Here is a 25,315-nt window from a genome sequence, read left to right on the forward strand (position 1 = left end):
TCAGAGTACTGGTGTGTGTTCTCCTGACTTCCCATTCCTAAGTCTACAACTAATTCCTTGGCCTTGCTGATGGTAGGTGCAAGGTTGGTGTTGGGACACCATTTAACCAGCTACTCTGTCTCACTCCTGTACACTCCTTCAGTATCTGCCATTAATAGTGTTGTCAGGTGAAAGTAATAAATGGTGTATGACCTGTGCCTAGACACACAGTCATGAGTGCAGAGAGGGTGGGCTGAGCATGCATCCTTGCAGATGCACTTGTATTGATTGTCAGGGAGAAGATGATGGTATTTCCGATTCACACTGACTGGTTCTCAAGTTAAGGAAGTCAGGTTTGCAGGTGTGGAGAGGGGTTCAGAGGCCCAGGTTTTCAGCTTATTGATTAGTACTCAGGGGAAGATGTGCTGAATACCAAAGTAGTCAATAAAAATAAATATGTTGAGATGTGGTCTAAAGCCGAGTGGAGAGCGAGTAAGATTGTGTGCTGTGTAGACCTGTTGTGGTAGGGAAATTGCAGAGGGTCTAGTTCCTTCAGACTCAGATCTGGATGTGCTGCAGGTCCTAATAGTGGCCTCTCAAAGCACTATATTGTAGTTGATGTGAATTCTACAGGGTGATGGTCATTGAAGCAGCTCATGAAGCTCCTCTTGGGCATTGATATGACCAGTGCCCATTTGAAGGAGATTGGAGCCTCTGACTGTAGCAGTAAGGGGTTGAAGATGTTCTTGAATATTCAATTGGTTGGCATAGATTTTTCAGTATCCTGTCAGATATATCAGCAAAGGCCTTACAAAGTCCAGGAGGGTGATCCTGAGTTTGATCACAGGCTTGCTAGATGGTGTGGGGATTTGCACAGGTGTAGTTTTATTCTCCCTGTAAAGTGTGCATAAAAGGCATTGAGCTCATTAGGAAGTAATGGCGTGTGAGCCCTGCCACAGCTGATGTGCATCCACTTGTAGCTCTGCAGGCAACTTCTCTTTCCCTCTCACAACTGCCTTCCAAATGAATTATCTAGATTGCTGGTCTTGATTGTCATAGATTTGGCCCTCAGCATACAGTGTGTCTCATGGTTTACCCAGGGCTTCTTGCTTCAGCATATTTAGTATGCCCTTGAAGATGCATAGTCATCTACATAGGTCTTTATGAAATCGCTGATGACTGGAATATGTATTCAGGTCTGAAGGAGAATCCTTGAATATGGTGCAGTCCACTGATTCAAAACAGTTCTGTAAGCACTTTGCTGCTTCCTTTGACCATACCTTTGTGATCCTCACCATTGCTTTCTGCAGTCCTCAGTCTCTGCCTAAATGCTTGGAGTTGAAGTATATTCAGGTGGTTGGACCTGCCAAAGTGTGGGAGTGGGATAGCATAGTGAGCATTTTTGATGGTGATGTAACAGAGTTCGTGTGTGTTGGATCCACAGGTAACATGCTGGTAGTTTGTTAAAGACTTTTTCAAAGCTGGCCTGGTAGAGGTACCTCCACAGTGATTGGAAAGGCATTGTGGTATGCTGTCTCATGACTTGATCGTGGAGTTCAGCTCCTTCAGTGCCAGCTTGACTTTTGCCAGGGGTAGAATTTTCACTGCAACCAGGATGATGGCAGAGAACTTGGCAGAAAGAATTGAATATATTTGACTGTCAGATGTTCCAGGTCAGGGGAGTAGGAGCTGAGACAGCACCATGATGAGTTCATCATGAAGCAAACACTGCCAATTCAACTGTTATGTTACACTATGTCCTGTCCGTGCATCAGAATGTGAAGCCCTCAGGCTGGAGTGCTGGGGTGAAAAATGTATCTGAAACAAAATAAGCAACAGTCGTTATTGTTCCTCTAGTATTAGAATCTTGCTGTGTCTTCAGTTATAATTTGTAGTGACTACATTAGCCAGTAGGATAGTTGGGAGAGGGGTCCTTAGAGCACCCTAGTTTCCTGGGATAATGGAGTCTTCCTGAGCTTCCATCTGCTGCATTTGCTGTCTCGGTGCTCTGCAGTCCGAAGTCTCAGTTCTGAAGATAGCTAATTTGTTTAAATTATTTGAAAATTGCTTACTGCGGTGTCTGGTTGTAGATTTCAACAGTTCTAAATAGGAATGCTTGATGGGAGCTTCACACAAAGTCACCACACTTCATCTTGCCTTTTCATTTTGCCAGCTTCCAGATTTTTTCCAGCAGCAAATATATCTAGCATTGTGGTAGTATTAATAAATTAGGGGCAATTTGTAGTATTGATAAAGGGTAAACAGACGTTGGAAACACTGGGTAGGTTATGAGCTTTGGGTATCAACTAAGTACTTGAACGAATATGTATTCAAAAATTTGTAAAGAAAAGCCTTTGAAATTGAATTTTGTGAAAGAGCCGATCATGACAGTTGTGCAAATGTTAATGGCTGTTACTTAATTCAGCTTCCAAAAAAGTACTCAACAAGTTGCCAACATTAGGAATATGTAGAATTAGAGTTAACTTGTTGGTTTTGATAGGTACTATAGAGTATGGATGTTGTTGAAATTGTATTGTTCCTTCCCCCTGGGGGACATATTCACAGACTCCAGCTTCTTTCTATATAAGCAACTTGGTGATAGCACCCTATTTATTAATCCAAGAGTGCTGTAGATGCTAAAATACTGTAGCATAGTTATTTGTGGTCAAAAGCAGATGGTTGTAGATAGATTGTAGCAAATGGAAAATTATGATGAAAGGAGTTGAGCATGGATATGTGTGACCCTTATGCTTTTGAATAAAGAGAATGTTTTCTAAATGATGTTGCTGAATGCAGACAGATACTCCACATTAAATATAAAAAGTTTGCATAAATGAGATGTGATCTCTTCCTTGTCCTTTTAAGAACTTTTTATCAATTTTGTAGAGGTTTTGTGACTTTTATGTACTACATTCTGAGATGTGTGTGCTTGTCTTGCTTCCTCTGGTTTTATTCTTGTGCTCAGAATTGAAGTGCCTAGTTCAGAAATGGGCTTTTCAGCCTCTTTGATATTTACAGATGTTTGTGCTCCACACTGGCCATCTGCCTCTTTTTTTTTCTCCCTGTAGCATTTTAACTCTGCTAATTGATGTGTATCTTTTTCATTTGTATGTTATTCATGTAGCAAAATTGGTGAGGAGCAATCAGCGGAAGATGCAGAAGATGGACCTCCAGAACTACTGGTAGGTTTAGGTACAACAATAATTAGGAATATTTACTTTTGAAATATCATTCCGTTTCTGTTGTCTTTCCTTATTTTGCATATTAAAGCAAAATGCTTTTCACTTGAGTGGACCAAATGTACTGTAATGTGGCTATCCATTTGACCAATCTGCTTTTCTTTCTAAACTTTGGTATCATCCTTTTCATTATTTATAGCATCCCGCCCAAATGGACATCATAGCAACTACTAGCCTGCAGTGTTCCAGCACCATTATAGCATGATACAAAATAATTCATCAACCTGGTGAAGTGAAAACGCAAGTCTTGTGGGCATACACAGAAAAAAGTAAAAATTGCATTCTGTAGATTTACTCTTTCATTTTGTAACAGATAGCTTCACTGTTTTGCCTAGTAGACATGATAAATGACTAACAAAAGGAGCTGCCTTTAGTTCCTTCATTTTTAATGACTCTGAAGATTGGCAGAATGCAAAAGAGACAGTTGAACTGTTATTATTCTCAGCCTAAATGGATGAGCCATCTTGGGCTTCTCCTGAGTTTCTTACTTTAAAAATAGTTTACATTTAGTTGGTTTGTTTTGTGTCTAGTAACACAATGACAATTCTCTATCTCATTATTGAAATCAGTGAAATTTTGGCCTAGCCACTTAACTCATTACCAAGTTCCACACCCTAGTTTTACTGAATAAGAAGTTTCTTTTGTGTTCCTTAGAATATTAATAACTTTTAGGTGTCAATACGGGCTCTTGCAAATCGAAAGTTTTTAGAAGTCTTATAAATTCTCTGTTGGAAAAAAAATTAGTCTCATTGATTCTTTAATGGTTTGAAAATAAACTGTTGCAAGAAAAACTGGGTGAACCCTTTACATTTACCTGTTTTTCTGTATTAGTTATTCATAAAATGTGGTTTGATCTTCATCTAAGTCACAATAATAGACAAACACGATCTGCCTAAACTAATAACACACAAACAATTGTACTTTTGATGTCTTTATTGAATACATTGTTTAATCATTCACTGGAAGCTGGAAAAAGTATTTACTAACTGGTAGAACCTCTTGTAGCTGCTGATCAGACTTGCACAATGACAAGAAATTTTAGACTATTCCTCCATACAGAACTGTTTCAATTCATCAATATTTCTGGGTTACCTTGCATGAATAGCTGCCTTCAGGTCATATTGGGTTAAGGTCTGGACTCTGGCCTGGCTATTCTAAAACACACATTTTCTCTTTAAACCATTCTGCAGATTTACTCATGTGTTTCAAATCATTGTCTTGTTGTTTCATCCAACTTCTCCTATGCTTCAGGTGACCACTGTTCTGACATTCTCCTGTAAAATATCTTTGATACAATTTTGAATTCATTGTTCCCTCAACAAATGCAAGCTGTTCAGGCACTGAGGCAGCAAAGCAGCCCCAAAGCATGATGCTCCTTCCTTCAAACAAAGTGGTGTGCGTTTCTGCCAAAAAGTTCAGATTTTGTCACAGAGCATTGTCAAAGAAGCATTATGGAACACCCAGGTGGTCTTTTGCAAACTTGAAATATGCAGCAATGTTTTTTTGAAGAGTGGTGGTTTCCTTCATGGCGTCCTTCAATAAACACCATTTTTGTTCAGTGTTTTTCTTATGGTGGACACATGGATAGATTCCTTAGCAAGTTCTAGAGATTTGTTATCTTCTGCTGTTACCCTTGATTATTTTTCACCTCCTTCAGCATTGATGTTATGCTCTTGTTGTGATCTTTGCAGGACGCCCACTTGTAGGGAGAGTAGCAACAGTACTGAATTCCCTCCATTTGTAGACAATTTCTTTTACTGTGGACTGATGAGCATTCAGGTCTTTAGTAATACTGTTGCAGCCTTTTCCAGCTGTATACATCTCTACAAGTCTTCAAAGGTCCTCTGAAAGTTGTTTTGATCTTGAGAAGAACAGGCTCTGTTAGTAACCTGATTTTGTATGTCTCTTTTTTTTAAAGAGGGCAGGGCACCTCTACAACCCATACTTTTGTAGAAGGCATTATCCCAGAGGTTCACATACTTTTTTGAATCTATTCTGATTGTTTAACTGGTGTACTCAGTATTGACAACAAGTACAATTATTTGTGTTAATTAGTTTAGAAAGATAGTGTTTTTCAATTATTGTGACTTAGATGAATATCAGACCACATTTTATGAATAAGTTAGAAAACCAGCTAATTGTAAAGGGTTCACAAACTTTTTCTTGTAACTGTAGCTCACCAGATTGCCTCCCATGTTCCCCTAAACTTGCCAGGGCCCATTTTCCATATTCCCTTTAAACTCAGTCTGCCCTGTTTTCCATGCTTCCTTTATGCTTGACCAAGCCCCTGAGAAATTTACTACAATTGAGTTCTTGTATTTTTAAATTAGTTTTGTTATCACTTCAGTTTTATTTAGATACAGCAGGGCCTTCTGGTCCAATGAGTCTGCAATGCCCAATTACATCCAAGTGAACAATTGACCTACTAACCTGTATGCCATTAGAATGTGGATGGGAACTGGAGCACTCTGAGAAATCCTCATTGTCGTGGGAAGAACATAAGACTTCTTACAGATAGAGGCAGAATTGAATCGGGTCGGTGTGCTGTGATAGTGTTACACTATCATGACGGTCTTCTGTCATTCAATTTAAATTTGTATTATCTGTTCAGCTTTAGGAAACACTTCCTTCATTCAGTCTCAGCCTATTTGTAATTTTAAGCACCCCTCTCAAATCTCTTGACTTACTTGCTGTGAAGAATGCTCCTTTTGATTTTCTGTTTTAATTTCAGTTGTTTCTCAGTGGTTGTATGCCAAAGTGGAACATCTCGACTTGCTGCATTGAATTTTACCATGAGCCCTTTGCTAATTTCTGTGGTGATTTTGACACATCCAAGCCTTTTTCATGAATCTATATCAGAAACATTAGTGGTCCTGATATTAAACTTTAGGGGAAGCTACTGTGGACCAGTCTGGTCTGATTATCTAGGCATCCCCTCAAACTGTTTTCTGTGCATGGATAATTTTATATTTAGGCTTGTACTATATTTTGCTGCCAGTTTTATTATCGGTATCAATCACGGGAGATTCATACACAGTCAGTTGCATTGGTCTCATTCACCCTCTACTTCACAAACTCATTGCAGTTTATTCAAGTGAAATTTGCCTTTAATAGAACCTTACTGATTTTCCTTCAACAGTTTTTTAATGACTCTGCTGGATTCATAACTGGTTATCTCTCCATCTCTTCCCATCTGTCCACATCTGTTTAAAATACTTATTTAAATCCCTTCTAAATGATAATGCTACAGCTGTGGAAAGTGTGTTCAGATTCAGCTTCTGAAGGAACATGTTGCAGCATTGAAGAAAGAACTGGATGACCTCGGGTTTATCTGCGAAAACTAGGATTTTCTGGACAGGACCTACGGTGAGGTTGTTACACTGAGGATACTGGAAGAGAGAAAGGGGACGACGAGGAGGAAGGAAAGGATGCTTGAAGTACAGGAGACCCCAGGGGATGTACCTCTCGTAAACAAGTTCACCTTCTTGGAAGCTGTCAGGACAGAAGATACTGCCAGTCCAAGAGGTGGACAGGTCTGTGAGCCGAAAATTGGTGCAGAAGCAGAGCTGAGGAGTCGGACATCAGGAAGAGCCGTGGTAGTAGGGACTCCATAGTAAGAGGATGGGGTTTTCTGTGGCAACAGGCGAGATTTAAGGATGGTGTGTTGCCTCCCTGGTGCTAGGATCTAGGACATCATGGACCGATTGCAGGGAATCCTCAAGGGTGAAGTTGAACAGCCAGAAGAGTTGGCACAAATGACATCGGGAAGAAGAGGAAGGCCATTCTGCAGCGGGACTTCAGAGAACTCGGAAGAAGGCTGAAAAGCAAGACTTCCAGGATGGTTATCTCTGGTTTGCTTCCAGTTCCTCGTGCTAGAGAGGGCAGGAACAAGGAGATAATGGATCTGAATGTGTGGCTGAGGAACTGGTGCAGGAAGCAAGGATTTACATTCTTGAACCACTGGGATCTGTTTTGGGGTAGGGATGAATTGTACAAAAGGGACGGGTTGCACCTTAATAGGCGGGGGCCAGCATTCTGGCAGATGGGTTTCCCACTGCATCATGGATGTGTTTAAACTAAGTAGTGGGGGGGTAAGGAGATGAACTGGAAATATAAGGATGGAGTTGAAGGGAAAGTGAAAATAAGAAAAGTTAAAAAGGACAACAGAATCAATGGAGTAGAAAGCTCAAGAAGAGATCATACAGTATGGCCAAGTGAAATAGGAATTTATATGAAAGGAGAGGGGCGTACCAATTAAAAGTATTATATATGAATGCATGAAGTATAAGGAATAAAGTAGATGAGCTTGAGGCTCAGTTGGAAATTGGCAAGTACGATGTTGTGGGAATAACAGACATGGCTTCAAGCGGACAGGGCCTGGGAAATGAATATTCAAGGATATACATCTTATTGAAAGGGCGGACTGACTGGCAGAGGGGGTGGGGTGGCTCTTGGTGAGGAATGATACTCAGTCCCTTGCGAGGGGGGGACATAGAATCTGGGGATGTAGAGTCAGTATGGATAGAACTGAGAAATTCTAAGGGTAGAAAGACCCTAATGGGAGTTATCTACAGGCCCCCAAACAGCAGTCTGGATGTAGGGTGTAAGTTGAATGAAGGGTTAAATTTGGCATGTCGCAAAGGTAATGATACAGTTGTCATGGGGGATTTCAACATGCAGGTAGACTGGGAGAATCAGAATGGTACTGGACCCCAAGAGAGGGAGTTTGTGGAGTGCCTCTGAGATGGATTCTTAGAACAGCTTGTACTGGAGCCTACCAGGGAGAAGGCAATTCTAGATTTAGTGTTGTGCAATGAACCGGATTTGATCAGGGACCTCGAGGTAAAGGAACCATTAGGAGGTAATGTTTTAACCTACAATTTGAGAAGGAGAAGGGAGAATCGGATGTGTCAGTATTACAGTTAAACAAAGGGAACTATGGAGCTATGAGGGAGTCGCTGGCCAAAGTTCAATGGAACAATACCCTAGCAGGGAAGACAGTGGAACAAAAATGGCAGGTATTTCTGGGAATAATGCAGAAGGTGCAGAATCGGTTCATTCCAAAGAGGAAGAAAGATCCTAGGGGAGTAAGGGGCGGCCGTGGCTGACGAGGGAAGTAAAGGGCAGTATAAAAATAAAAGAGAAGTATAACATAGCAAAGAAGAGCAGGAAACCGGAGGACTGGGAAGCTTTTAAAGAGCAACAGAAGATAACAAAAAAGGCAATACACCAAGAGAAAATGAGGTACGAAGGTAAATTAGCCAAGAATATAAAGGAGGATAGTAAAAGCTGCTTTAGGTATGTGAATAGCAAAAAAATAGTTAAGATCAAATTTGGGCCATTGAAGACAGAAACGGGTGAATTTATTATGGGGAACAAGGAAATGGCAGATGAGTTGAACAGGTACTTTGGATCTGTCTTCACTAGGGAAGACACAAACAATCTCCCAGGTGTAATTGTGGCCAAAGGAACTAGGGTAAAGGATGAACTGGAGGAAATTTATATTAGGCAAGAAACGGTGTTGGATAGACTGTTGAGTCTGAAGGCTGATAAGTCCCTGGGACCTGATGGTCTGCATCCCAGGGTACTTAAAGAGGTGGCTCTAGAAATCGTGGACGCATTGGTAATCATTTTCCAATGTTCTATAGATTCAGGAACAGTTCCTGCCGATTGGAGGGTGGCTAATGTTGTCCCACTTTTCAAGAAAGGAGGGAGAGGAAAAACGGAATTATAGACCAGTTAGCCTGACGTCAGTGGTGGGAAAGATGCTGGAGTCAATTATAAAAGAGGAAATTACGACACATTTGGATAGCAGTAGAAGGATCAGTTCGAGTCAGCATGGATTTATGAAGGGAAAATCATGCTTGATTAATCTTCTGGAGTTTTTTGAGGATATAACTATAAAAATGGACAAGGGAGAGCCAGTGGATGTAGTGTACCTGGACTTCCAGAAAGCTTTTGATAAAGTCCCACATAGGAGATTAGTGGGCAAAATTAGGGCAAATGGTATTGGGGGCAGAGTACTGACATGGATTGAAAATTGGCTGGCTGACAGGAAACAAAGAGTAGTGATTAACGGGTCCCTTTCGGAATGGCAGGCTGTGACCAGCGGGGTACTGCAAGGTTCGGTGCTGGGACCGCAGCTGTTTACAATATACATTAATGATTTAGATGAAGGGATTAAAAGTAACATTAGCAAATTTGCTGATGACACAAAGCTGGGTGGCAGTGTGAAATGTCAGGATGTTATGAGAATGCAGGGTGACTTAGACAGGTTGGGTGAGTGGGCAAATATATGGCAGATGCAGTTTAATGTGGATAAATGTGAGGTTATCCACTTTGGTGGCAAGAACAGGAAGGCAGATTACTATCTAAATGGAGTCAAGTTAAGAAAAGGGGAAGTACAACGAGATCTAGGTGTTCTTGTACATCAGTCAATGAAAGCAAGCAGGCAGTGAGGAAAGCTAATGGCATGCTGGCTTTTATAACAAGAGGAATTGAGTATAGGAGTAAAGAGGTCCTGCAGCTGTACAGGGCCCTGGTGAGACCCCACCTGGAATATTGTGTGCAGGTCTGGTCTCCAAATTTGAGGAAGGACATTATTGCTATTGAGGGAGTGCAGCGTAAGTTCACAAGGTTAATTCCTGGAATGGCGGGATTGTCATATCTTGAAAGATTGGAGCGACTGGGCTTGTACAAACTGGAATTTAGAAGGATGAGAGGTGATCTGATTGAAACATAAGATGATTAAGGGATTGGACACACTGGAGGCAGGAAGCAGGTTCCCACTGATGGGCGAGTCCAGAACCAGAGGCCACAGTTTAAGAAGGGGTAGGCCATTTAGAACAGAGATGTGGAAAAACTTTTTCACCCAGAGAGTGGTGGATATGTGGAATGCTCTGCCCCAGAAGGCAGTGGCGGCCGTCTCTGGATGCATTCAAGAGAGAGTTAGCTAGAACTCTTATAGATAGTGGGGTCAAGGGATATGGGGAGGGGAGAGGACAGGAACGGGGTACTGATTGTGTATGATCAGCCATGATCACAGTGAATGGTGGTGCTGGCTAGAAGGGCCAAATGGCCGACTGCACCTACTGTCTATTGACAATGACATTATTTTGTGTTATTGTATCCTTCTCACAATAAATAGTCCTGATTATGCTGTGAATCCTATGTGTACTGCCTTTGTTATGACAAATTAGAAGTTTTCTTTATTGATTGTCTGAGATAGTATATTTGAATCTGCCTTCTTTCAACATGTAGAATTAAAGAACCTTTTTTGTAACTTGTATCAAGAATTAAGGATTATCAATTGGATGAATTTCCAGTTTTGGATTTTCATGGAATTCAAATGGTGCTAAAGTCAAAGAACAGTTGTGATTTTTTTTGTTAGAGTAGGTGTGAGGTGCTAGATGCCCTACTATTTCTTGATCCCTTCATTTGGTATTAATGTTTGAACTTGAGTTTGCACTAAATGAAATGCAAAACAATAATACATGAGGTGATTGGTCAATTTGTATTCCATGATATATTTGAAAGAGAAATGGTCTGTAATAACAGGATAATTTTTATTTCTCATCAAACATTCTCAAAATATGTTCTTTTGATGTGCATTTAAATCAGAAACATAACTTTTATAGGGGAGAATTTCTTAATGTGGAGTGCTAACTTAAATGCAAACTAAAACGTCCTCAACAACCATATGAACACTCTCTTTCAGTTTATTCATGGAGGCCACACTGCAAAGATTTCTGATTTCTCCTGGAATCCAAATGAACCATGGGTAATCTGTTCTGTTTCAGAAGATAATATTATGCAAGTTTGGCAGATGGTGAGTGTTGGTCTTACTGAATTAATTGCAGCCCAAGTATCAACATTATACATAGAATATACAATTCATTCAGTGCACTTGGATTATGGCTGGCTATATAGCTTTATTGTGGTTAGGTTATATATGTTTCAAATGTTTTGTATCAAGATTGACTTTATTTTTCCTTTGCCTTTTTAGGCTGAGAATATTTACAACGATGAGGAACCTGACACACCAGCCTCAGAATTAGAGAGTCAAGGATCATAAGCCTAGATTTGCCAATTATTTTTAGGAGGTCTGGGGGGAGAAAAATCGGACTGATCATCTTAATACAAGTTTTCCAAATGGTCCTTTCAAGTCAAGTGCTGGGGCTTGTGTATATAAAAAGCACTTGCGGAAATTCTGGCGTGCAATTCCTGCTATTTTCAGTGTGTCGTACAGAAATTTTGGAAGTGTTTTGAGAATGCAAAGCCTGATTTATGCATAGTACGTGATTGTATTTCATCGCATGTATAAAAGCTTAATAGCTTCTTGAAGTCTAAAGCACATTGTATAGTCTCACAGTATGTTTTGTCATTTAGCTTGCCCCTGGAATGTGATTGGCAGCAGGATATTGAAATGGCGTATGCATGTCTCAATTCCAGTGGAAGTGTGTTAGAGCTGAAGAAGTCTCAAGGAAATATTATTCTTATACTCTGGGGACAGGAAAATAATGATTATCCAAAGTGCACATAGTACTTGGAATTCTTTGCCTTACATTTGTCCAATGCTCTCCAGGCCCACTACACATGCATACGGTGGTGGGACAAACTGCCAATAACTATACAGCATTTGTTGCTGGAGCACACCAATTATGTTGATAATTTAAATAATTGCAGTGTATATTGTATGTTTTGAGTAATTCAGCAAATGAAGAATTGCTACTGCTGCCCTCAGAAGTAATGTGTGGCGTAGGTTTCTTGGTGTTTGAGGCTCTTGTGTATATGAATGTATGCAGTTATGAACCTATGTAGAAATTTGCTTGTTCTGTATTTTCCTTCATAATTTTTTTAAAATGCATTTTATGCACATTGTAGAGCAGGGATATACAAACAAAATAAACTTTTTGTAATAATTTCTAAAATCTGGCTCCTGCAGAATTTCATCAAAGCATGTCTGTTTGCTTTATCCTGTATAAACACAATCTTGTGCAAAATAAAGGGTGATTAGTACAGATGATGTAGAGCATTCCCAAATAAATCAGTCCTTTTGTGTTAGAGCTGCAAGAGATTTTTTTTTTGTATCAATAGTAGACAGTACAAAAATTGAGATTTGTAGGATGAAAGTAGTTACAGAGAATGAGGTTTGATGGAAGAGTTAGGCAAGCCCAAGGGAGAATAAGGTAATTTTTTTCCCCTGCTTTTGTTGCATTCTGTTCACCAGGTTGATGCCAGAGATAAGGGGGTAAGATTATGAGGAGAAATTGAGTCACCTGGGACTGTACTCACTGGAATTCAGAAAAATGAGAGGAGATCTTATAGACATACAAAACTATGAAAGGGATAGATAGGAGACAGGAAAGTTGTTTCCAATGGTAGCTGAGACTAGAACTGGGGGAAATGCCCACAGGATTCGAGGCAGTAGATTTAGGATAGAGGAGGAGCTGCTTTTCCCGGAGAGTGGTTAATCTATGGAATTCTCTACCCAGTGAAGCAGTGGAGGTTACCTCAGTAAATATATTTAAGACAAGGTTGGATAGATGTATGCATAGTAGAATTAAGTGTTATGGGGGGGGGGGGGGGGGAGGGAAGGCACATAAGCGGAGATGAGTCCACGGCCAGATTAGCCGTGTTCTTATTGAATGGCAGTGCAGGCTGGACAGGAGCAAGATGGCATACTCTTGCTCCCATTTCTTATGAAGTGTCATTCAGCAAGTACAAGCCTGATGAACAAATGAGGTCGAGCAAGTTCAAAAATTCAGCCAGCAGAGATTTTGTCACAAACATGAGCCAAGGATGTTTGTGCTTGAGGGATCATCTCCCTATGGTAGGATATTCTTGTAGTACTGGATGATGGATCTGAAATGTTGGATTGGTTAGAAAGAGGAAGAGCAAGAGAGCCAAATCTGCTTAAAGATTGTGTAGTTCTCCAGCCTCAATTGTTGCACCAAGTTGATTAAAGTTGAGAAGGTAATGTAGAATGTGAATTGTGATCATTTTAGCCTTACAGACAAAAAAACAAGGTTAGTGTGCATGGAATGGTTGAGCATAAACTTTGGTCAATTATTCATTATAGCAAGGATTTGGCTGAGGAGGGCACTAGTATTTCCAAGTTTGACTGTGCTAACTTTTAGATACTCTAAAGCAACTTTGGGGTATATAGATGAGTCGGTGAAAACGTGGCACATGGAAAATGTGGGAGAACAATGAAATTACCCGCTCTTGTTAAAATAGGGGCAACATTTAAGTGGTGAGAAATTAAGTCATGCTGATATTCTGAGGTTTACTTGTGCACATTTTTCTTTTAAAACAAGGCTGTGTTGCTAGTGTGACTGCTCAACCCGGCACAGATAGAAAGTATGCAAGGAGCCAGCTGGGATTCAAAGTCTGGTGCTAATGCCACTGCACCACTAGCTGGTTATGCAAATATAGTAGCAATTAAAAAGGTAAACAATGTTTACCTTTAAGCTTATTTCCATATTTTCTTACATTGACCATTTGACCCATCAGATCTCTGAATATGCTCACAGATGAGTGGTAGTGAATTTTGTCTGATCAAAAATAAACCAGGTCATCTGGGACAATTTCCCTATGGTGCTTCAGCTATCTGAGGAGCCGGCAGGCATGAGCTTGAAAGAAGGCACTTCTAACACTGCAACTCTTTTAGTATTGTTTAAAATTTCTACTCAGTCTAGGTGGTTACAAACCCACAGGTGGCTATACATCTGTTTTTTATATATACCATTACAGGCTGTCAGACAAAATTCACCAACCACTCAACTATGAGCAGACTGCTCATCTTAAGAGTATTGATTAAGTCATTCAGTGCTGCTGCAAATACATAGATAGCATGCTCTCCCCTAATAGTGCAATTCTGAAAAGAAAGCATCGGATTCCAAATCACTACAAGCATCATGTTTGAAATGGGTGATGCTTCATTGTCCTTCCTGGAGCTGAAATTCTAACCTAAATAGTTTTCAGTGATAATGTTAGGCCAGTTAAGTGAATGTTTTGAGTAATCTTCAATACTCATAGTTAAACCTATATTAAACCTTTGAGGTCATTACATCCAGTGACTTCTTTCAGAGCCTGTCCATGAGTTTGTAATTAATGCAGATTAAATCTTAAAATACATGATCTGACAGCATTCTAAGGCATAGTTTTCTGGTAAACTACTAGATTCATTGAAGCAATAGATAGATAGGGAACCACATGTGTTGCTAGTTTCTTTAAAAAAAGAATGTGGTTCTTGACATTCTCACCTAGATTTTGTATTGGTCGTGCTAGAAAAAAGATTCAGTGAGGCTGTTTTTTTTTTAAACCTTTATTGGGGTTTCAAACTTTTTGCAGCAGCAAGAGAGCAGGCTTGCTTTCAAATGGGCATGTTGCATGTTCCAGCAATCCCCAAGTACTCTGCATTTACACGTTACAAAAACAAAACTTATCTTGGAAGAAAAGAAAAAAATCTATGAAATGGAAATTATAATCATATAGTAGTGGTGCTATGGTCAAAATGAAGTAACAGGAACTTGCATAGTAACAATTTTCTAGATCAAACTTAAAAACTTAAAAACCTTTAAGTTTTAAGATTTGTTTTTCTTATTGTTGACCATCTTGGTGTAGTCTCCCTCCTTCCCTGGAACATTCTCCACAGCCATCATTCCACTCTAAATGAAGGAAATTACCTTAACTCACTTTGGTTGGACCAGCTTGGCGATAATTGTGCCAAATCCCAACACTACTAAATGTACCTATTGTGCCATTGAAATGGGTATCTCTAACTTTTCCCAGCAGCCACCTGAAGAATGGAACTGCATCAGGGTACAATTAGTGATAGCATTTAAGTTCTATCCTAATTCCTGGGTTCCTGCACATTAAATGTTTTATATTAAGACAATGATAGAATCATTGTTTTTAGAAAACAATTTTTGAAGGAACATTTTGTTCTCTTGCCACTAAAATAATCTTTTCTAACTGTATTCATCCAATGCATTTTTCCTCCAGGTTGTTTTGAAATACTTCTCAACCCTCACCTGTTCAGGCCTCAGATTCTGACCCACTTACAGCATTAGCAATGTCCTGTTGAAATTTGCAAAATAACTATCATATTTCAGTCAAGGTATTCTGTTCAATGGCAGATTAAGACTTAAAGCTGATAGATTTGCCATCTTGATTCTGAATAACCTGGATTCCATGTCCTTGCCAAACTCAGTCTTTCACAACCAATATGCAACTCGGTATACATCCTGTTTAAAACACCTCCCACCTTCCGTCCAAGTACAAATTACTTTGGCTGAAGTCGAGTCCATGTTTCCATTTGTTTGCTTTCAGGTAACTTTTCTTTGGCCACACAATCCAGCAAATCTGATTAGACTGCTACACAAAAAAATTCTTCCCCCTTCCCCCTCACCAAATAGTAGCATTAGAGAAACGTTTCATAAGCATCTAATATTTACTAAAACACACATTCTCTCTCAAACCCCACCTATAAATTTGTTGTTGGTTCCCTCACCTCAATCTTGTCACTTTATTCACATTCTCTGAAGTGCTGGTAAACTAGTGAATTCTTGTTTACACAGTTGAAAGTATAGAAATCTTATGCATGTATTAGCTTAATATATAGTTTAAAAGCTGATGCTGTTTTTTCTCATCACAACTTGATTTACATTAAGCAATTAAAATAGTTAAAGCAGGAAAATAGGCAGTCTTAATGAGATGCTCAGCAATACATAAAGTAGTTGAGGGAATAAAAGATTATCACACAAAAATCAGATTTACCGGATTAAAGTTTACAGCAGCATTCCTTCATTATTCAAAACTAGTTTACATAAAGCATATTTTCCCATGTGTTATCTTCACTAAATGTCTAGTCAATGATGTGAGATAAATGGACTGAACTTTTTAAAAATAAAAGTTGATGACATTCAGAAATAGTCCCCAAATCCTACAAGTTAGATGAATGTTGAATATTTGTCAAAAGTTTTTGTTTAGTAACAAATATTTGCTTCTCCTAAAGTACTATATATTTGTTATTGAGTTCATGTTGAATAACAAAAAACTTTGACATAGTGAATTTACTAATTATCATCTAATATAGAAATGCTAGCATTCCATTTAACAGAATTTTTTTTTTAAATGACATTTCCCTCATGCTTCGCAGTTTTGAAAAATATATACTTTGTTCCTTGTAAAGTTGGAAACAAATTTAAAGTTTCAAATGCTGATCTTACACATTTTGTTAACTTAGAGAAATGTAAAGTCTTAAGCAAATTATGTTTTCTTGATTAAATGGTGAGATCTTATTTCAACACTCAGCTGCTTGTCTTACACCACATTCCATTTAGTCGTCAAACATCTGTTTGCAGACTTTTATGGGGTCTCAGGTAAGTGATGTTTGAATTCCCTCTATACTCAACCTTTTCTAATCTTCAAATACTAGCTGGCTGTACTTCAGATTTGGTCTTGATCATTTCAAAATTAAATTGCTCCATTATCGATGGCTCTATCATAAGTTGCCTGTGCTTTTAAGAAATTTCCACCTTCAACTTTTCCAGCTGTCCATCTATTTCCTTAAGGCTCTCCTATATCCTTGACCAAGATTTTGATTATCTGCTCAAATCTTCATGGGTCTGCTACCCAATTTAAATTATGCACTAAACCATTTTTATTAAAAGGGTGATGACATTTAGAAATAGTCCCTGAAGTTCGATAAATGTTGAACAATGTTTGCCAACAATTTTCTGAATCCATTTTTATAGATTTGTATATAAGCAGAGAGTTGTACATAATCCTCAGCTGTGATAAGCAACAATATTTGTGGTTACCTGTTAAGGCTTCTATAGTAAAAAGTTCATTTTACTGGAGGCTAGGAACAGCACAGCTTTCAGTGACATGAATGTGGGTGAATACAATTTAAAGTATAACAGTGAAATGACATTTGGCAGAAATCTAAGAAATGTAGATGTAAAAGAAAGTGCTTGAAAACCACAAAAATAAAACTTAGTTGAAGTTAAAATGACCAAGCAACAGCAAATATTTTCCATATTTGTATTTGTTGATTTGCTTTTACATCTCCTTAAGTAAATAACATTATAGATTCACATTTAAGGAATTCTACAAAATGTGTGAAAATCTGAAAGCAAGAGCATGCTGTCCACCCATTCAAATACTTGCCCCAAATCCTGAATAAAACCGATTTAAGCATCAACTATTTCAGACTCATTGTTTCACAGTTATTCTCTGCTACAATCTTCAGAGGTAGTTTTTTTTGTTCTCATCATCACCTGAGGTTTCAGTCACAGCAATGCCAACTTAATGTAAATGCATGAAAATAAAAACTGCAGATGCTGCAAGTCTGTAGTAAAACCAGAAAATGCTCAGCAAGTCAAGGCTGCATCTGTGGGAAGAAAAACAGATCTGTCTTTGACTTAACTGATTTTTATCCCACTGACATTGACTGACCTAAGTATTCCAGCATTTTCTGGTTAAATGCATCATATGCATCATCATTACTTTCTTGCCTCAGTACAACATTGATCAACACAGACAGTGAACCCATTTCCCATCAGGCAGTAGTAGGAAGACGTGCTATGTACTAAGTGTCCCTTTTAAATTTTTTTATCAACAAACAAAATATAACAGCATTCCCAGTAGAAATTCAGCTAGACTGAATTTCTTCATTACAATATATGCAACAGATGTAGCTTGGGTTAGGAGCTGTATTTTATATATCTTCAGCATGATTAGGTAGGAAGACTAATATCAAAATCGGTGTTTCAAAAGGTATATCATTTTGACTAATAGCCACTTTAAGTACAAGGCTCAGAATAAATCTACTTTAAAATTTTCTGTATAGAAATTGGTCGTCTAATTCTCTTTTCTCTCATTATAAGATGCAACATAGAACCTGTCATTTTTTATAATGACACAAGTTCATAACCATCTTATTTAAGCCAATCAGGTGCAAGGGAACAGTAACTAAAAATAAGCAACTTCATTAGTTGAATGTGTACGAAAACCACTACAAAGCAGATGTGTATGTGGATTGACACACCTCTGCCATTTTCCCCATCTGTGCTTAATTCATTTTAGGATAGTTGTATAATACTTTGCCCCAAATGACTTGTTACACATGCAAGTTAAGATCTTCCAGAGGATAATCTTTTCTTCTAATATCCACTTTTTAATATTTTTCCGAATTGTGTTTAGGTGAAAAAAAAAACCCGGTTCTTTTGCTGGTCTGTTCCCAGACCCTTCTGATCTTTTAGCCAGAGGCAATTCAGACCAATTGTGGCACTCTGTTCTATTTACCCCAAGACTTTGGTTGGCTAAGGCAGTAGCTGTTTAGCTTGAAGTAGCACAGCCTATGAATCCACTAGAGGGTGCAGGAGGACAGATATATGCCATTTTCAATATACTGATATTTACTAATCTGCTGAGTCATTCCTATTGTGATTAGATAAACTGAGCCACTTATTCTACCACCAGATGAAGGAAATGTAGATTAATTCAGGATAACTAATTTTCCCTATTAAAGCAATTTTAAAACACCAAAATTTTGCCTCCTTTCCCTACACCCTCAAGTCACAGTCACATATAAACTACTGAGAACCTATTATGAAAGACATGGCAAATTTAATTTCAAAAATTAAATCCATGGTTTAAGATCAACTGTGCATTGTAACTTTATACAATATCAAAATGGATTGGGTGGTTTTAAAGCTCAAATCCTAACTTTAAATGCACCTTTCCGAACAACATCACACCAACACTGATTGTGTAAATAAGCATAGAAATGGCAGCAAGCTAGTCTTGAGAAGGCAGCTAAGTGCTAACAAAATATTCAGCTACATAAACAAAAAGGAAGGGACACAGCTGGGATCATTTAGGAATATTAGCTTTTTAAGCACAAAAGCACGCTTAGAAGTAAACGTAATACAAGGAAAATAGTGTGTATTTTGACTTATCACATTTTTTCCAATTTATCTCCATCAATTACTACTGACTAGAGATTACATGGATTGCATTGTACAAGGTACACACCTTGAATTTGATTGCTAAAAAAGGGAAATCTTAATCACAGGAACAGAATTTTACTTATTCCTAATGAAATGTAAACTAAATAGGTGACATTGCTTTCTAAACCTTGAATTTGAGATGAATGGCAATTTTCTAAGATAAAATGTCACCAATCCAGTCAATGCTCAGCAGCAGAGCAGCACAACGTGGTCTCAATATTTCTTTTGATCAGTCTGAATGGTTGGAGTGCTGCTTCACTGACCTATTGGATTGGCATCGATGACTCATACAACTTTCTTTATTTGAATGGAGTAGGCAGTAATTTTGCTGGACAAGTGCAAATATATTGCAAAGAGAAGAACATGAGGTGGAATTACCCATCTGATAGAATGCATTGCATGCACTTGTACGTTCTTATATATTAAGACTGATTAGTCTCAATCAAAATTATCCCAGATGTAAAAAGCTCATTGTATGAATTGTAAAATGTGGTGGTTAAATTTGGGTGCTAGTTTTATTCATACAAGGGATCTTGAACTAGATAAAACTGTAGCTTAATTGGGGCTTGCAAATAGTTACCCAATTGAGATAACAACAACAAATGAAAATCCAAGTACCACTGCTTCACACTTTGAAATTGACGTATTTTACTGGCCATACATTGGCATTCTTCCTATTTAGAATCAGTGTTGCAGGAATATAGGAAACAACAGCATGGCATGAAGTGCAGTAAAGAATTCATGGGATTACGGTTAGCAATGGCATCAGCATTTTTCACTCCTAACCCCAAACATAACCTTACCCATCTCTTGTTTCCTCAGAAGTCCCTCAAATGCAAAAATGTTACAGAACTTCAGTTTAATGCTTGATACTTGATTGTGAATGAAGGCTGCAGGATCTGCTCAGTTTGCCCTACAGTACATTTTCCTGTACACAAGATTGATTGCAGGCAGCACCCACAACCAACTATGAAACACATATGATTCAGCAACTGAGTGTACCTCAATCAAAAATGCTATTCATAAAGATTATTATTAATTGTGAGCTCTTTCTGGAACTACTGAAACTTATGAATGCAGCTATATTCAAGTAGGAAGGAGATAAGAGTAAAGCTCCATTTGAAAAAGTTTTTGCAACTGAAATTCACGGGAAAACTTCATTCAGGATGTGATGTGGAAGTGAAGGAAAAAAATGAACAAGCGTCTAAAGAACTGAAGAGGATCACATGGAACAGCAGATGGAATATCTCGTAGAATACATAAGACAAGGATGACATACTTTAAGGAGATGGAGGAAACAAATATCCAAAATTAAAAATTTTGATTCTAGATTTTTAAGCACATGAGAAAGAACATTTTCTTCCCAAACACAACATGTCTTTCAAGTATTGGACATCATTTAATAGGATTTCACTGATCAAAGCTAAGGGAGATATACTAAACTTCCAGAAAGCACCAAATGACAGGAACATCAATTATCCACCTCCTTGAAATGCAGAATACAACATAGCTTTGGTCAATCAGGACTTCTCAAATTTCTTGTGGGTGACTTCTACTAAAACTTGTGTTGGTTCTTTACCTAGTCTTCTTAACCTTTTTCCCTAAAGTAATCAGTGATTCATCAGAAATTTGTATTGGGAACAAACAACAGAAATGAGAATTGAAAATGAGACAAATGATTTTGTCTAGATTAAGAGGAGACAGGTTCTCTCACCCAACCTATTCAACCTTTATAACAAGGTGATTCTAAGAGAAATTAGCAGTATTCCTGGCATGATAATTGGTGGATACAACTTGAATCCTTAGCCATTCTAAGGAAAAGCTCCAGGAAATACTAGATAAAGTCATCAAAGGAAGTGCAAAGAGAGGATTGACCATCAACTGCAAGAAGATTGAATTGTCACAAGAAAGAAATACATAAATGTGAACTGAAAGTGGGCAACAAAACAATTAAATAAACATGGAAGTTCAATTACTTAGGATGCATAATGACATCAGATGGTAGAGCTTGATGTTGAAATTAGTAGGATTGGAACTGCTAAATGCATGTCCGAGCATTTGAGCAAGGTAGTAAAGATAACAATTTCTATGGGAATTAAATTCTGTTGCAGTGTTATGTTCATTCCACACTAACAAGGAAATGAATGTTGGTCAATATCAAAGCAAAATTAGGGAAGATTTGAAGCTGCAGAAATGTGGTTTTTGAGAAGAATGATGAAAATATGGAAGGACAAAGTAACAAATGAGGAGGTGTTGCAAAAAAAATCAGAATAAGAAGAGAGTTGAGATCATCAATCAGGAAATGGCAGCTGGAATTTCTGGGACATGTGCTGAGGAAAGAGAAACTCAAACATCTTGCAACGGCAGGAAAAATTGATGGAAGAACAAGTCGCACATTCATGAGTTACAATTAAGGCATGGACAGCCAAAGGTTTTGAAAGTTCAGCACATAATGATGATGAATCCAAGATTCTTCACAACCATCATTTCCAAAGCAATCCCATGATTTCCATGATGGGCTGAACAAACAGATCCATATGAATTTCATGGGCAGGAAGGACCTACCGTTGTTGGAGTGTCTTGACATGTAAGAAGATAAAGAGACAAGTGTTTTTAAGATTTCACAGTGCTGCACTAGAATACGAGCAAAGAGGAAGTGTGGACAAAACAGCCTTACAGAAGCCAAACTACTCAGATGTGTAAACAAAGAACAGCATAGGCCAATAAAAAATGTTTTTAAGCATATCCAAAATTGTTTCCAACTCTGAAAAATATACCCATTTTTGCCTCATCCAGATACCTTTAGATACTTAGAGCAGAAATACTGGATACATTTCAGAAACCTTGATTAATCTTTAACAAATCCACACTGAGTGGTGGGAGTGTGGAATGAGCTGCCGGATGAAGTGGTAAATGCAGGCTCACTTTTATCATTTAAGAAAAACTTGACAGGTACATGGATGAGAGGTGTATGGAGGGATATGGTCCAGCTGCAGGTCAGTGGGACTAGGCAGAAAAATGGTTCGGCACAGCCAAGAAGGGCCAAAAGGTATGTTTCTGTGCTGTAATGTTCTATGGTTCCAAATCCATAAAATGAATCTGATCATTCACAGTACAAGAACTGGAATCCACGTCCCATGCTATGTGCTACTGAACCATCTGAGTTTCATCACTCAACAGCAAACAAGTGAAAAGTGAAAAGAATGAAAATTCTTTTCATTCACTTCTTGAATGAAAATTGCATTGTCAGGTAGTTTACAAATACTTATGTTAGATTACAGAAGTCATTTGTAAATAATTATGTATACTAAAATCAAAAAGATCTAACAGATTATGTCTTTCACACTGAGGCTCAGTTTATCCACCTGATCAATTTGCCCACCATCCTGAGTTTGTATCTAAAAAGTTTCCATTCAATTCTAACTGTACAGCTCTGTTGTAGATGTCTACATTTCATACCAAATTCAGCATTAGGAATGGGATAACCATTTACTTCTGGTATCCTTGGGAGACTAAAATCATCATTCTGTTCCAACTGACTCCTGTATATTGGACTGTCCACCATCAATGCAGTCAGACAATAATGCCAAAAATAACGCTCACAGCCTGAGACAAGATTTCATCCACTTTGCTTTGGTCTAAGTTCAAATCCTGAGGTGAAAGGATAGTGCAGCTGCCATGCTACATTAAAAAAAAATCCAGAGGAAATGCTGATCCCTTATTCTTAAAAATAAAACAACTAAAATAGGTGGTTTGTCAAAAAGGCTACTAAAAAAGACCAAATAAAGCATTATTAAAATGCAAATCAGGGTCAGTATCTTCTCTCAAAACAACAAAAACTGTCCTCAGATGTCTAAACTAATAGAGTGTCAAAATTCTTGGAAGCTTCATTTTACTCTAAAGTACAGAGAACAGAGTAGAACAAGCGTTACTCCAGTTTCTTACAGCTTCAAGTTGGAGGTAAGGGGCAGCAATCCTAATTCAACATATAGTACAAATCCATAGAAAGTTTACTGAACTAAAGATTGAAGAACCTGCAACACTGCAGAATATTTAAAACCCTCAAACTGTTCCCTGTCAAATTTTGCCCATCTGAAGTGATCTATTATATTTAGACACCTTTCTTTCAAGCATTAAATGCCCCTACGTCTTCTAGAAGTTTCAATCAAGCAACAGCGTTGCTATTGAGGGAGGTCTTAAGTTGAAAGATACAGCATCAGAAAAATCAGGAAACGATCCAAACTGTGGAAGCTCATCTCAGGTAAACCTGGTTGTACTTAACACTGCAGGAAAATACATTAAAAAAAACTTGTTATTTAAATTATATGGAAATATTCACATCTCAGTAGAAGTATTAAGAATATTGGGGTGGATTTCAATGCAAAAAATATCAATATTAAAAATGAAGCAAATGCAATTATGAAAATTTATGAAGGAGACTAACTTGACCCACCATACAACTACCAGAACCACATAAATTCCTTTTATCCCCTAAGAAAATACAGATATGGTAGAAAAATGTGTAAGAAATTCTCACCACAAAGCCAATAAGTACCAAGAACATGTCAAACAATAATTACACAAAAATATATAACTCCACATAATTTCTTTTTAAACAGATAACTTTAGTCAACAGAATCAATGCCTGAAGCGATTGCAGTGTTTTCTAGAGCTCCAGTTGAACACTCTTGATCTAAAATAGCTGGAACATGAGACGGGTTTTCTTCTGCTTCCTGACTCGTTGTGTTCACTTCAGCCATTTCTGAGGAATCAGGTGTTTTGCAATCCTGGTATACGTCTTCTGTCAGGTTCAAGGTCCCATCACTTCCTGAAAGCTGACACTGAAGGACCTGCACTTTTTTATTCAGATCATTTCTTTCTGTTTGCAAAGCTCTGCATAGCTTTTCCAACCTCTCCAGCTTCACTTGTAGACCTTTATATTCCTTGTCTCGAAGGGTTTTCTGTAAAAAAATTTTTTAAAACCAATCAGGTGTCCATCCCATTTTCTCCCCAATTTTAAATTCATGCTTCATTTAAAATAGACTGCATTTTAGGAGGAATCAACTACTAGAAGAGATGTTAAACTGAAGAATTGTCTAGCTTCTCTAATAAATCAAAGATTTGGAAGTGAGGTTCTCCCCATTACCTTGGCCTGTTGTCATTTACTGTCATTGTCTAGTGCAGGCATGGGCAAACTATGGCCCGGGGGCCACATGCGGCCCGTTAAGCTTTTTAATCCGGCCCACAGAACTTGATGAAATTATACTAATAAACCTTGTTAACGTTTTCCCCCCGCAATTCTGGTGTTTTCCCAATAGATGACGCACTCTACATACATTTGTGGCGACCCATTTCCTGGCACATCCGAACCGGCTCACAATTAGCCAGCGTTCCGGCTAAGGGAGATAGCCTGCGGGGATTTGCAAGCACAGAGCTTTGGAGCCTCTGCGCCACGGGGGGCAGGTTGAGGGAGGCTTAAAAGTGAGGCTGGGGATTTCGAATTAAGTTTTTTACTTCGACTGCAGTTACCGACTCCGTGTCGTAATTTTAGCGCTGCATGTAGCACACCGCTACACATTGACCTTTGTTGAGGTGCGGCGTATTACTCCACATTTGCGCTTTACTCTTTGTTCGGCTCGACCTATTTGTGTGAACAGGAGTTCAGCGTCATGAACATCAACAAAGCCAGCCACAGATCCAAGTTAACTGACCAACACCTCAGATCCATCCTGAAAATCGCCACAACAAAACTAAATCCAGACTTTGATGCGCTGGCTAAAAAGGGAGACCAACAACACTGTTCCCACTGAAATTAAAAATAAGTTTCTTCATTGTGTTATGTAAAAAATGCATTTGAAAATATTTTTTTCAATAAGCCTTACATGTTACATGTCATTTCTGTTAAGTGATGGACATGAGTAGTGCGCAGGTGCACATACGTTCTCAAAATAAAAAATGCGCTCCAGATCAAATAACACGCTCCGCATACTGGCGCGCTGTCACTGTTCTGTCCTTGTGCTGGTCGTTGTTGAGTTTTGGCACAGGGGACAATTGAATAAGAAGGAGCAGGACAAG

General features: G+C 38.4%; 2 protein-coding genes across 3 annotated transcripts in view; one reads left to right on the forward strand and one right to left on the reverse strand.

Moving 5' to 3' along the window:
* Positions 1 to 12,148, forward strand: part of LOC132393139 (histone-binding protein RBBP7) — a 28,830-nt gene extending 16,682 nt beyond the window's left edge. The window contains exons 10-12 of the mRNA XM_059968008.1: positions 3,104 to 3,161; positions 10,936 to 11,046; positions 11,224 to 12,148. Of these exons, the coding sequence (XP_059823991.1) occupies positions 3,104 to 3,161; positions 10,936 to 11,046; positions 11,224 to 11,292 (238 nt within the window). The 3' untranslated portion in view covers positions 11,293 to 12,148. The remainder of the gene's footprint in view (positions 1 to 3,103; positions 3,162 to 10,935; positions 11,047 to 11,223) is intronic.
* A 6,278-nt stretch (positions 12,149 to 18,426) lies between these two features.
* LOC132393140 (gamma-taxilin-like) overlaps positions 18,427 to 25,315 on the reverse strand; it is an 82,477-nt gene continuing 75,588 nt past the window's right edge. For both annotated transcript variants that reach the window (XM_059968011.1, XM_059968010.1), the window contains one exon: positions 18,427 to 24,201. In XM_059968011.1, the coding sequence (XP_059823994.1) occupies positions 23,866 to 24,201 (336 nt within the window). In that variant the 3' untranslated portion in view covers positions 18,427 to 23,865. The remainder of the gene's footprint in view (positions 24,202 to 25,315) is intronic.

Source organism: Hypanus sabinus, chromosome 4, assembly GCF_030144855.1.
Source record: "Hypanus sabinus isolate sHypSab1 chromosome 4, sHypSab1.hap1, whole genome shotgun sequence".
Classification (NCBI taxonomy): domain Eukaryota; kingdom Metazoa; phylum Chordata; class Chondrichthyes; order Myliobatiformes; family Dasyatidae; genus Hypanus; species Hypanus sabinus.